The 14,364-nt window shown below is 37.2% G+C and overlaps 1 protein-coding gene across 1 annotated transcript; it reads right to left on the reverse strand.

The window, feature by feature from the left end:
• Positions 1-2,102: 2,102 nt before the first annotated feature.
• Positions 2,103-12,225, reverse strand: LOC104399256 (AP-3 complex subunit sigma-1; the record flags this gene model as incomplete). Its single annotated transcript, XM_010020277.1, has 3 exons — positions 2,103-2,174; positions 9,734-9,845; positions 12,134-12,225. Coding segments are annotated over 3 exons (276 nt in total), but the record flags the coding sequence as incomplete, so codon positions are not given.
• Between the last annotated feature and the right edge of the window lie 2,139 nt (positions 12,226-14,364).

The raw sequence follows: 14,364 nt of genomic DNA on the forward strand, positions 1-14,364 counted from the left end.
ACCTCCCATATGAAGACTGGCTGAGAAAGTTGGGGCTGTTCAGCCTGGAGAAGAGAAGGCTGCGTGGAGACCTCAGAGCAGCTTTCCAGTATCTGAAGGGGGCCTACAAGGATGCTGGAGAGGGACTCTTCATTAGGGACTGTAGTGGTAGGACACGGGATAATGGCTTCAAACTTGAACAGAGGAAGCTTAGATCAGATATAAAGAAGAAGTTCTTCACAGTGAGGGTGGTGAGGCACTGGAACAGGTTGCCAAAAGAAGTGCTAAATGCTCCAGCCCTGGTGGTGTTCAAGGCCAGGCTGGACAGAGCCTTGGGCGACATGGTTTAGTGTGAGGTGTCCCTGCCCACGGCAGGGGGGTTGGAACTAGATGATCCTAAGGTCCTTTCCAACCCAAACCATTCTATGATTCTGAGTAGATCTCTAAATTAAACAAATTTAAAGATGAGATGCAAGCAGTATACCAAAATCACCACACTTCCCATTTTTGTGCCATACCTTAGAAACAAAATTGAAGAGTTGTTTCCCTGATAAATCATTACTGTATTTCAGTGTAAATGTGCAATTATTGTGGTTAGAGAGGCTGAAAACAGCTCTTCCTCTCTGCCTAATGCTGCTGAGTAGAGCTTTAAGAATCATATAAAACCTCAGGAAAAAGAATAACAATCCTTACTTGAATTCTTGACTCAAAGTTTCATTCATCTTTTATTTTGGAAATAGGTTGCTTCTGCTAAAATATGTAATTAGTATTTAGGCTTCACATTTTTCTCAGAGGTTGGAAATTCTAGCCTAAACATATAATCAAATTTTAGCTTCCCTTTGACAAATAGTTTTCAAAAAGAAAATATCATCTCATACCTGATACCAAGTAAAATATTCTCCAAGAAATTTAACGTTGAAGCACCTCAGTTCTCTGTATTTTATTAGAAAGATGTTTCTCATAAAATGTAAAATAATACTTACGTTAAGGAATGCTACTGAAGCAAATATGCTATGGAGTAACAGCTCAGCCTGCATAGAAGCTACAGTATGCTCCAGTTAAAGATCAAACTCCTTGCCAAAAAATGATTGCAGTATTTCGGTTCTTTACACTCGAAAGCCAATGTATGAGCCACTGAAATTCTGCTCTACTTTAATACGTCATTTTGGAAACAACCAACATGTTCCAGTCAGACCAGAAATGCTAATGACTTGTCATGAGCATGGTATCAGTTCAAACACCTACTCAAGGTCATCTGCATGTCATTGTCTGGTAAAGGTACAAGTGTTTCTTCCAAAAGAACTTCCTGATTTTTAAACAAACCGAGTCAGTTCTATATGGTTATTTCAGATACCTAACTTGTTACTATTTTTAGTCCGCTTTTAGTGATTCTTGTCTTACTTTCATTTTGTATCTTTTGCTGTTGATGCAAAAAAATGTTCACAGATGGGGAAAGGTGACCTCACAGAAAGGAAGAGTAGGCACAAAAAGCAACTGAAGGAATAAATTCTCTATATTCAATTCTCAGCCTTTTAAGTAATCCTCCAAGAGGTGCCAATGACCTTTTAAACAAAAGATTTCTTTAGCAATTCCTTTAGTATTAGCATTTCTCAAAACTAGCTTAATAAATAAACCACTTGCTCCTGATAACTGGGAATATTCAAACAAGATTGGTTCTGAATGGCTGATAAAAAGACACAATGTCTGCTTGAGATTTAGAAGAGAAAGATTCATACAGCATTTAAATTACATAATCATAGCATTTGAAAGGCAACTGCAAGTCTTAACTGGGAAACCCTCTAACAATTTCAGTTGTGAGTAATATAATACTTAACCATAAACAAAACAGAACAAATTATTTCTTGAATCTAAGTCCTACTCTGAGAATATTAAGATGTCTCCAATTTTACAATTATATGTGCAGTAACACCATACGAATCTCCCACATTATTTGTTTTTCCTCAGAAAAACATAGCTTTCAAGTCTTAAAAACAGTATGTTGATAGAAATCGTCTAGATCTCACTGACAATAAAAGTAGATTTACTGCAGAGTTTAATACCAAGTATCAGTTGAACCAAACATTTTACTTGACAAGAAGCATTACAGGAGTTCACCACAGTACCTTGTCTACATGGAAGATTAAATCCAGTTCACAGACATTTTCAAAACATTTGTCTAGTGTCTCCACAAATACCTGCAAACATGAAAAAAAGCCAGAGGTCAAACTTTAACAGAAGCTCAATAGTTTCATCAGGGCAGATTTAAGGCATTAAAAGCACCTATAGAAATTATGTGGTTTAACATTGTTATGCCAAAAGTATGTTCTCTGCAGAGGGCAAAACTGTATGCACAAGTCAGTTGATGTTATAACAAGACTAAGAGTCACACAGTTTTAAACAATAGGTACATCTTGAAAAAATAGTAACATCATCTATGCTACAATTTTCTCAGCTGTGATTTGAAGTGTTCCTTCCCATTCCATTACAACCCAATTACTAAACAAAAATCAGCTAATTTTTCATTCTTATTATTGTTTTTAACAATTACTATGCTGCAGGCATCTCCTGGTTAACCAGACTACTGTTAACCACTTCGCCACACAGAGACACATGAGCAACGTAAACTGTCAGCATCGTGCAAGTTTGTCAGCATTATGACTCCCAGCAACAGTACAGCAGCTTTCGCCTGGTTTATAGACCTGATGAATTGAGTATGGACCAAGGAAAAAGGTAGCTGTCTTAACTGTCTTAATGTCACACCTGCTAATCCTGTCAGGCATAACACCAAATACATTTAGTAAAGTCCAGCAGTTTGTACCCAGGCAAATAACCCCTCCCTGAATCTACAATGTAAGTACACAAAAACAGAAAACTCAAAGCGGCTGCAGTCCAGCCACTGATGATCTTTGCCAGATATGAACTCGCATTACTCTGCTCCAGATACTTCTGTAACAGATTCACTGGCGCTCATCTTAGCCAGTACTGGTACACTAACTGCATCCTGGACCTCAATTAGGCCAGATAATGAAAAGATGATTGTACTTGCACTTGTGAAGCTCCTGAATGCCAATCACAATGTGCTTGTGGCAAGTACTGACAAGATTCGAGTCCTAGAGAGGTATAAGCACAGTTCCCTTTATGCAAGGGGTAACTCCTGTTTAGATTAAGTTAAACATACGCTTTATTAATGACAATTAAGATGCAACTTGTGGGAAATTCTAATCTCAGTTTTGCTTCAAGACCATTTTGTCATGATACGCATTTAATATTACTTATTTAGTTGTCACGGTATGTCTTTTTTTTTTTTTCCAATTCTAACCTCAAGCCCTAAATTAGAAATACGGAAGAAGTTAAACACTTGGTTTTAATTCTCCCTCTTTTCAACATGGTTTATTAATCCCATCTAAGTCTTTGAGAGGAACCAGATTTCAAACTGCCTAGGTCCAGAGAAATAGGAATAAGAAGCCATGTTTTGCTGACAAAAATTATAAAATAGTTTTGGTTGGAAAAGACCTTTAAAGATCATCAAGTCCAACTGTTAAACTAACACTGTCAAGTCCATAACTAAACCATGTCACTAAGCAGCACATCTACATGTCTTTTAAATATGTCTTTTGAGTCACCAGGAATGGTGATTCAAGCACTTCCCTGGGCAGTCTGTTCCAGTACCTGACAACCACTATGGTGAAGGAATTTTTTCTAATACCCAATCTAAGCCTCCTCAGTGTAACTTGGGGCCATTTCCTCTCATCCTACCACTTGTTATTTGGGAGAAGAGACCAACCCCCACCTCACTACAACCTTCTTTTAGGTAGTTGTACGGAGCAGCAAGGTCCCTCCTGACCCTTCTCGTCTCCAGACTAAACACCCCAGTTCCCTCAGCTGTTCCTCATCATCCTCATATACATCACCAAGTTTGCACATGAATTTACATACTCATTGACATCCGTCTAGTTCCTTAGAAAACAAATGAACATGTTAAAAACAACTCTAAAATCCTCAAAAAAGGCCTCTGCAAATCTGTATTTAGTAGCAGTATGTATGCCCACACATCAACAACATTTTATTTTTGTGACCTTATTCCAGTAACTAGGTCTCCTATAAGAACACTTGATTCACAGTTACTTTGTGAATGGTTACTTTTAAACCTTCACCCATTACATACCCATACACAACCCACTGAATCAACTCACAGATCTCTGCTTGCAACGAATGACCAGTAGTACAAACCAAACATTTCTTAATCTAAGGGAAATCAGCGGGCACTGAGTATTCTTCAAAGAGATTTTTCACTGGCTAAGGATTTCTCACAGAAACTTTAGAAACTTCCTCAATCTTCCATTTACGGAGAATAATTCACACAGAGTAACAACAGCACTGACAAGGCATAAGTCTATTTCAAGCAACTGGTCTTAAAAAGCATTAATCTGCAAGGTGAACTAGATTTTTTACACTAACATTCCTTGGCCTACATATTTTAAGATGCCTTCAAATAATCAATACCTTCATCATAATTTTAGCTGAGAGTCAAGTGAATTGCACACTGTGGCAAGCAGTGATAGAATTTAAGTACTTCAGTAATTACTCCAGATGCTGCAGTCAAAATATCCGGAAGAGAAAACACGCCAGTTGTTTTGGGGGACACACACACCCCCCACACCCCCCAAACATCAGTTCAAATGGGCCTTGTGATGTTCTTGGAAAAGAACCATGAATAAATGAGTCATATAGCAGGAAAATACAGATACATGGGATACATGCACAATGTATTACTAGCTCCCCCTTGTGCTCAATCTTTTAAATCATAGCCTTTTACAGTTCAAAGAAATACCCAAGCGTATCTCCATGCAAGTAAAGGGGGGATTGAAGGGTGGGGGAAAGAAATAAAAGACAATAAAAAGAAAAAAAGTGGGGGGAAAAAAGGGAAAAAACCAGGAAAATGCCCACACCTTTTTTTGCAGTAACTATGTATTAATAAAGCCAGATACACACCTGCAAAGTTTATGAAGCAAAATACCAAATTGTTATTGGATAGATACAAGCTCCCTATAGAGAGCAATATGTCCAAACATAAAACAGTATCTTTACCATGAAGGGCTTATTTTTTAGTCAAATAAGAAAAACAAAGGAATACACCATAGATTAATATTCAGAAGATAACAATTCTAATATAAAAATCAGAACACCTAATCAATTAAATGTATCTGATGCTAGATAATGCCAAATACTAACAAAAGCAAGTACAAAAAATGAAGTAAAAACAACAGGAGTAACTCATATAAAAAATATCTCATCCTTTTTCCTAGGCTAAACAGCAGTAGTAAACCTTAAGAAAGAATGAGCCCATGGATAGTCCTCTCCGCTGCTTTTGACTGTTCATATGCTACTTAAGACTCCAACTAATTTAGAACATAATAGTCTGATCACATAGCCAGCTGTCCATACACAAGACTGGTTTCCCTTCTGCTTTACAACTGACCTTTAAAAAGTCATCATTCACCTATCATCGCAAGCATATGAAATCAACTACGATGTTTCCACAGCCTCCCTAACTGGGTAATCTTTAAAGCAGCTACTGCATTTTCCCATACTTACACTAACATCCCAATTTTCTTTCAATTTTTTTTTTTTTTTAACTATTCAAAGATTATACAGAGCATGCCAAGGTTACAGTGTAAGAGAAAGTCTGTTCAAGTCCCGTTGATTAATCAAAACAGAAGTGTCTTTCAAGCAGATCTACCAATATACTTACTGCATAACCAGTTTGGCATTTTAGGTCAGTATGTTTTTTTTGTTCTTAATTCCTGCCCTTCGCTTTTCACTGAACTCTATAATAGTGTTACCTGAAAACTATTTAGAGATTTTTCTGCTGTCAAAATAGGTATCACAGACATATGCTTCTCCCTGTTTCTTACTGAACATCATTATCTTGATAGGCTATATACAACTTTTTATGGAAGACTGATATCATATTTAGCTGCTTACTGAGTCAACATATCTTGGAAGTACATCAATGTGCTGAACTCCTAAAAAATGCTCAGCGTTGTTAGAGGTTTTTAGGTCCCTAAGTTACTTAGGTACCATTTAAATGTCACTCAGTTTTTCCACATGGCAGCCTACACCTAGTTATATTTTCTTAGGTACTTAATTTCCATGCGCTATAACCTTACACTTCACAGGCTAATGAGAAGAGTCTGAAATAGCTACAACTCATGAATTAATTTACACTGAATCCAAAAGATTGCAAAACCTATCAAGCGTAGCACAGATGCATCTCCCATCCAATTACTCAGAAACACTAAACAGAATCTTGTGCTTATATTAAAAAAAAGAAAGAAAATGGACAAAAATTAACAGTGTGAATTTGTCTGAGCTGTTTAAACACATTTTGCTTGAAGACAGTATAAAATCTGAGGCAGAGTGTATGATTTGTAACATATACAGTGTATTCATTAAGCCTGAGCCAAGACGACTTTTGAAACAGTTCTGACCTAATGGTGATATAACAAGCCTTCACATAAGTATCTTAAGTACTACAACAAAATCTTCATGCTGAAAAGAACTGCAGATTGACATATGTAATCTAAGCTACCATAGACTTACTCAGTTTACAAGAGAGAAAACTCTTTAGTTCTGGGTTCATTTTGTTAGAAAAAGGTGAAATTTTATGATAAAATAATCAAATCATATAGAATATTAAAAGTGATTATATTTGAAAACCCATAGATTAATAAATGTATGTTATAACCTTGCTGTTTTATACCTCAGTAACCATAATAGCTTTGCTGTTTTATACCTCAGTAACCATAATAGCTTTAGCAATAGAAACTAACCATAAATGGCAAAAAGAATCTAGGAAAGAATGTACTAAGGGGCTAGGTATAGGAGTGAGTGTACCTGAGTGAGTGTACCATGGAGATCTACCCGGGCAATTAAGCAGAGATAAAAGAATACCGCGTCCACATAACGATTGGAGCCCCTTCAAAGAGAGAAAGGTGAAAAGGACAGTGCGAGGTTCATCAGAACGACCACCGGATGACCACCAAAGGGGGCTGTGCAAGAGAGGCTGATGTCGTAATGGACTGATGAAGCAATTTCCTAATGAATATGTATTAGTGGGCGTAGCTACCTACATCGAATGTGTATAAATTGTGAAACGTGCTGTGATAAGGTGGGAATCAGATTTGGGTGCGTACCCCTGATTCCTGGCACGCCAATAAAGCACCTCATATAACCATTCCGGTGGTTATGTGTTTGTCTCGACGCTAACAATTTCACCAGTTATTTTCATGAGATCATAATCTGGTCCTCCACGTAACTACTTAAACAATTCACTATATGTATAATCTATAACAAATTCCAGATGGCTCTTACCTGTGTTGTCTCTGAACTATATAGTAAACAAAGACGTATGAAAGTGGTTCAACACTTCTCAACAAAAAAGCAGACAAAACTTATTTGCTTGAGTAAATGTGCATGTGTATGTATCACCAGTCTGCACTGCACTTGGGGTACTAATAAGCTCTGAGAGCACTTTTCCATTGCAAGATACATTTAAATCTGATTGCTATTGCTAAGAAATTAAATAGATCCTTCTTGTGAGCCAGACTGGAAAGTAAAAATGTTTAATTGATCTCTGTATACTTTCTACTATAATCAAATGGTTGAATTACAATGACCTAGAAAAACAGGAATAATGAACAGCTGCAGGTCCCATGTGAAACTATTCATAAAACCATATGGGTCAGACAAATGTAAAGTATTTCTATAAATAGAAATAGCATTCCTATTATTTCTGATTCCTTCAAGTAATTATACTGACAAGTAATTAAACATTGGGGCATAATGGAAATGATGCTAAATGTAAAGACTGAGCAATTGTAATCCATCGAAGTATTTTTGGCACAAGAAGCAACACAATTTAGAGAAAAGTTTAACATCTCCCTAATTCAGAGAGTTTGAGGGCTATAAAAATATAGGTAGTAGTAAGCTCAAGCAATTTGCTTCAACACTTTAAAGTAAAGTTTAGGTTACGCTATGTAACTGGAAATAACTGGAACCTATTCCAGTTACATGAACTGATGTGACATTTTTAATATACTATAAAAAATAAATCTTAATTGAACTTGCACAGGGGCCTTGCTAAATATAACAGCTCAGACTGATTTCCTAGATAGTCTTTCCTATCCTTATTATCTGAGTAAATATATTTATAATGTACATTTTATCCGAAAAAGTTACATGAAATATTAACATGCTTCTTTTCTCATTTATAAATACTTTAGCATTTCCAAGTAAGAAGACACACTATTCAACGAGCAACTAAGGAACTCTGTACAAGAAAATACTAAAAACAGTTAAGGCCATTGTATACTTAATTGTCTACTAACTCAGTAACTTTCATTGCTGATATGGCAGAATGCTTCTATGACCAAAGGTGATACAAGGATCTAAAAAAATAGCTTCCTTCCCTGCTATCCATCAGCCAATCAGAAAGACAATCTGGATCTACTGTCCAGAAGAGCATAAAACATTGAAGAAAAAACTAACAGGTGACTATGAGAAGTGTTCAGCTCCAAGAAAGGTCTGCAGGGAACTGTGATGCCTTTAAGGCTCACAGTGCTTTCTGCAGTGAAATAATCAATAGATAGAGGCCCATGTCTCAGGATACCACAGATTCTACTTATCTAATAAACTAATAAACTTGATATGCAAGGTTTTGAAAGGCTTCATAGTAAGTGAATCACACATATACACCCAAGACCCATTTTATGTAATGACATACATCACATCATGCTGTGAAACTACTTCTTGCCACATCTGACTACACTAAAAATCACCAGTGAAATTGTTTATGTGCAAATTTGAACTAGAAAATTCACCGGCATAGTCAGAGTTCTCTTGACATAAGTGTTTGTATTACCAGGCCTGATTTTGTTGCTGAGTTGATACAGACATATTTAACAGTTTAAATCATACCTGCTGCATTGGGAGCCTTGCAGAAGACACTGTATTGAAGGAGTCTGTGATCTTGAACAGAACATGTCTGCTCTAATGGGCTCAAGAAGCCTTTATTTTATTAATGTAATCACTAACTTACCATGTCTTTGGGAAAGGTGAACTATAGTTGCACCAAAGACGGGAATGCACTGATCCTGACCAAGAGACTGTTGCATGGTTAGGAGTTAGTGATCCACATAACACTTAAACGGAGTAGGCACAGGCCTGTGGTGTGCTGCACAAACTCCTTGGCTGCGAGACAAACTAGCCAGCTCACTGTTAACAGGAGCCTGCAGGAAGCTCCTGCTCAGTACTGGTGATTGCACCACTTGTATGACCTTGCCTGTACCTCAAACTGCAGCAGGAAATTGTCATGAGAACTCCCTTTAGGTATAGAGTTGTTCTCTTGTGAGGAAATCATGTAATAGCTCAAAGGTCCAATAAAGGGAGAGCTTCCCTCCATACGCTATACGCTCTGTACAGCACACTCTGAGAAAGTCCACCTGGGTTTTCATCACTCATACATCACATGAGTATGGGATGACCAGCAAGGGTTGTAAGATTTACTATCTACATTCCTACTCTTAATTCTGTTTTACTAAACAATTAACTTACTAAGTCATTTTAATTCTCATTGAGACTGAAAGCCACTTTCACTTCCAAGTATCACAGAAAAAAACACAGCTAAATACTGAAGCTCTAAAGTACTTAGAAGTTCACTTACTAAAAAAACAAAGCAGCAAAAAAATCTTACTTGTATGAGGTCTAAAATGCCAAGCTCACTTTCTGAAGAATCCACACAGAAGACAAAATACAAGGTGGCATAGTGTCGGTAAATCAGTTTGTTATCAGATCCACCTATTAATCTAAACAGGAAAGAAAACAGGAAAGCTTAGTTAGCATCTCAGGATAAGCTGGGTAAATAAATCCTCACAGTTATTCCAGTTAATAGGAGGCCTATTGTTAATAGCTGGCTGGAACTTTCCCAAATCCAACTGTATCACAACTTTTATTTTGTGATATAATTACATTGGAAGAATACTACATACCAAACAGCCCAAGTTACATGTATCACACAAGCACAGTTATTGTTATCCATACGGATATTAATTATATCAACATATGCACCATTTTATTAAAATCAATTCAAACAGATCATGCAGTTTCATTTAAAAAATACCCAAAAAGGTATTGAATGTACTTCCATTACACACTAACAGGCACTGCACAAGGATTAATCTGCTTTACAGATTAACAGAGCATATGTCTATGAATTCTTCCCTGCCCTTCTCAGAGGAGCATCAACAAGAAACTATAACGTAGACTGGCATTTGGATTACAGAAATAGCCTTAAGTCAGGTTTATGATCCACTTAATAACCAAGAACACATAACTCTCTCGTGCTACAAAATGTTTGGTATCTTGAGAAATAACACTGTACTACAACCAACAGTTTGTGATGCAATGCTAAAGTCACAGAAGCAATTAAATTTTTATGGGCCCACTAATCATCAAGTTACTGAACAAGAAGAGAAAAGGTCTAAACAGGTACTTCCTTCCACTCTTCTGCTGTAGCTTTCCCGAAGAAGGTACATAAATTGTAAGAAGATGCGTTCTTCAGATCGCTGACATTTGCATTGAACAACAGGAGGCCCACTCAAATAGAAATGAAAATATTTTGTAGCCTGAGGCTTGTGGCTATGTACATAATAATTCTCCCTTATTTCTGCACGAGAACTGAATCACCCATCTGGTGTATCATATCTCATCCCTTTAGTTTCTGGCTTTATCACAGGGAGAGAATACTTAAATAAATAAAAAGAACAAGAAATCTTTTAGGTTGCTTTTGCTTAAGCCTATTGCTTTGCATTAATGCTTGGGTGGGGGGAAGGAGAACCCTGAAGAGCAAGAACTATGTTTAGGAAGTATCAGATAAAAATATTACAAACAAATGTGATGGTGGAAAGAAATGACAAATATTTGTGCTTCGTTTAGCCACTTCTTTCAAATACTTCAGTACACAGAGTTAATACATATAGACTGTTGAGGCCTTTGGGTAAAGTGCAAACTACAAAGTGATCCCTGTCCTGGAAAAACAAAAAGTACTGAAAAAATATATTGAAATGGTAACTCTGGAATTGAGCAGTAGGAGTAAAGCCAGAATTATGTGCTCTGTCTCAGTTTTTTTTGTTGCACAGCTGTGATTTATTTTTTTAAAGGCTCCAAATGGCTTGTCTTTCACTTACAGAATTCAAGCCAGCGTGTTCCAGCCTGAAATCACCTCCAAGAACCTAAACATAGAATCACCAGTTGAGCAGCTGGAAGACAACTATTTTGGTTTAAAAAAATAATAAAATATGAAAAATCAAGAATCGTCTTGATCAAGAGACATCATAGCTCACATGGTACAGGTAAGCATTTAACTGACTCTGCACTAAATTTAGGCATTAGCATACTAACTTTCAGTAATCAGAAATTTCCATAATTACAGTACTTAACAGGCTATGCCAATCTCTGTTTAGATTGGACAGCATGAACTTACTTTATGAATTATGACCACTTTTTCTGGAAGGTGGTTTTGTAACTATTTACTCTTGATGACTAATATCTCAAAATACAACACTTCTATTTCAGAATTTCTTCTCTTCAACTAAAGCAAAAACACATTAGAAAAATCAACATGATGATTCAAGAAAGAATATTTTGTGTGTGTCTTCTATAGACAGAAGACATACGTCTGGATTTCCTCCTACCTTACTCTACCTAAATTAATAAAAGAATCTTGATTTCTGGATGGAGACCAGAAATCCTTAGCTTGATTATAGGGAAAATGGTTAGGTATCATCTGCCTGTTTCTTTGCCATCTTGTGTCTGAAACAATTATAGCACTAAATAGGCACTGTGTCAGTTACAGCTCTAGAAAAAAAAAAAAAAGAGTTTTACTGCCTAACTCCTTTTGATACATATATACATGTATATGCTTCAGTTAGTAAAGAATACGTATGTGCAACATGGTATTAGTCTTTCTGTATTAAAATATCTCAAGTGACATGGCATTTACATTACAACTGTAAAACTAATTATATTACAATCAGCAGTAATAACATTTGCTAGCCAGTAAGTACTGGGCATTTATTTCAAACTTGATACTTACAATCCCCCTTCTAGGAAGTTACAGACATTCTCATCACGTTTTGATACTAAATGGAAAGTTTCTCTGATAACTTGTTGCTGCGTATCTTCACTCTATAACAGAAAACACATTTTGCTATCAAGCTAAAATGGATTCATCAAGAATATACACCATACACACCTAATAAATACAATACAAAGTATATAGGACCCTCAAATTATTTCTGAAGCCTTAGATCTGCCAATTTACAAGCTGCATATCATTTTTATCATTTCAATACAAAATGACATTTTTGCAGGTCACAAAAGAATACATTACTGAGAAACAACTGTGGAAAAAAAGTCACTGTTTTTAAGAAACTTCTGAACAAAAAGAAATTCTAAAAATAGTTTCTTCAAGTGAACAGGAAGTCTTCTCCAATATTCTGAAATTTTCATATCTCCACCATAGCCTGAACAACTTCAGACATGCTTTGAAACTATTCTAGAAAGCAGATGCTTCCACTTGCAGGAAAAAAACCCATGAGATTTACCTCCAGGACTGGTTCAATTGATAATAAAATATACGTAAGTTTCAAAATATCCATAAATAAACCTGTCTCACTGAAGCCACACACAAAAAGATATTCAAGACGATTGCCCCAGTCTCTGTGAACCGCAAAGCTTTAGGAAAATCACCTAATCACATAATGTCTTAGTTTTATATGCTGTGTTTTTGCGAAGACACAAAAATAGACACATTTGAATGGAAAATGAGAATGGACGGTAACTGTTTCACATTGATACAACTTTTGTATACCTTTCCAAAGTGTTTCATGTACTGGGTACCTCTACACTGGAAAAAAAAAAATAAAAAAAACAAAACAAACAACCAACTTCTCTAGTAAGTTCCTGCACTGGAAGTAATCAAGAACAGAGTGGGAATGCACACAAGGGTGTTATAGTTTTGGCTGAGATAGTTGGGTTTTCTTAGTAGCTGGTGCAGGGCTGTGTTCTGGCTTTAATCTGAGAACAATGCTGCTAACACACCAACGTTTTAGTTGCCGCTACATAATGCTGACACTGATCAAGGACTTCTCAGTTAAACCATGACAAAGGGCAATGCTTGTCATTAAAGTTAAAATATTCCATTTTAATTTTTAAATCAGAAACAGTAAATGAAAGACATCTGCTCGGTAACCCAGAGCTGGGACAAAGAAGAAAACGGGTTCACAAACAAGTATTAGAATTTCCCAGTATTACCTTTCTAAGCAGAAAGGATCAAATTCAGTTGCCCATAGCAACGACCTGCACCAGTTAAACTCCTTTAATTAAAAGCCTTACAGTGCAAACAGAAGTGTTGCAGTTACCATTTCTGCTCCAACATGCAGAAGATACTTCCCTTTCAATAAGGTTAAATATGATTTCTGTAATAGCCAGAATTGAAAGTAAGTAGCCATAAAACCAAGTCAGCAATAGTACTACTGAAAAAGCATATTTTGTTTACATAATTCTGGGAAGCATCAGTTGTTTTTTGCGTTTTAATGCCCAAGGTCAGTCCAAGCAGAGCTTCCTTTATTTGCTAGAAGATATAGCACATAATCAAAACACTGCCTTAAAATCTTTTATCTTTGAATGACATCAACTGTTTCCACATTGATTCTTAATCCTCTGTGGCTGCACTTTGATTCAGATCAAGTGCTTCTGCTGCATTTTCAGACCTGCTTTGCTACTTCCCTTCTCCCCAGTGACAGAATATACTTTACTCCATTACATTTCTTTTTCATGTCACCTGTATTTTTACAGTACTCTGAAGGTTTCCAAGGGAAGAGGCTCTGCTTATTGAACCTTTGAGTCCCATAAAACCCGCCTTCCCATTTCTGACACCGCTGCCACAGCACTGGGACACGCCGCACTAAACCAGCGATGCTGAAAGTCAGGCTAAAAATCACGGCAGCGCGGCGCTTCCACAGATAAGCTGAGAGAAGCGAGTCCGCCGTTGAACGAGACTCCCTTCCTCCACCCTCAGTGTGCTAAAGGGCAATTTCCAGCGAAAAGAACAGTGTCTGGGAAAGCAGCTTTCTTCCGAAGGACACTTCTCCTGCCGACAGCTCTCACAAGGCCCCAGCACCCCCATCCCCCCATCGGATCAGCAGCCACCACGATCCGCCCCAGGCACCAGGGCAGGGCCGGGAGGGTTCCCGCTTACAACTCCCCCACACACCTCCCTCCCGCCGCCCCAGTGACAGGCCCCGCGCGGCCGCGGCCCGCCCG

Source organism: Nestor notabilis, unplaced genomic scaffold (genome assembly GCF_000696875.1).
Source record: "Nestor notabilis isolate BGI_N333 unplaced genomic scaffold, ASM69687v1 scaffold488, whole genome shotgun sequence".
NCBI lineage: Eukaryota > Metazoa > Chordata > Aves > Psittaciformes > Psittacidae > Nestor > Nestor notabilis.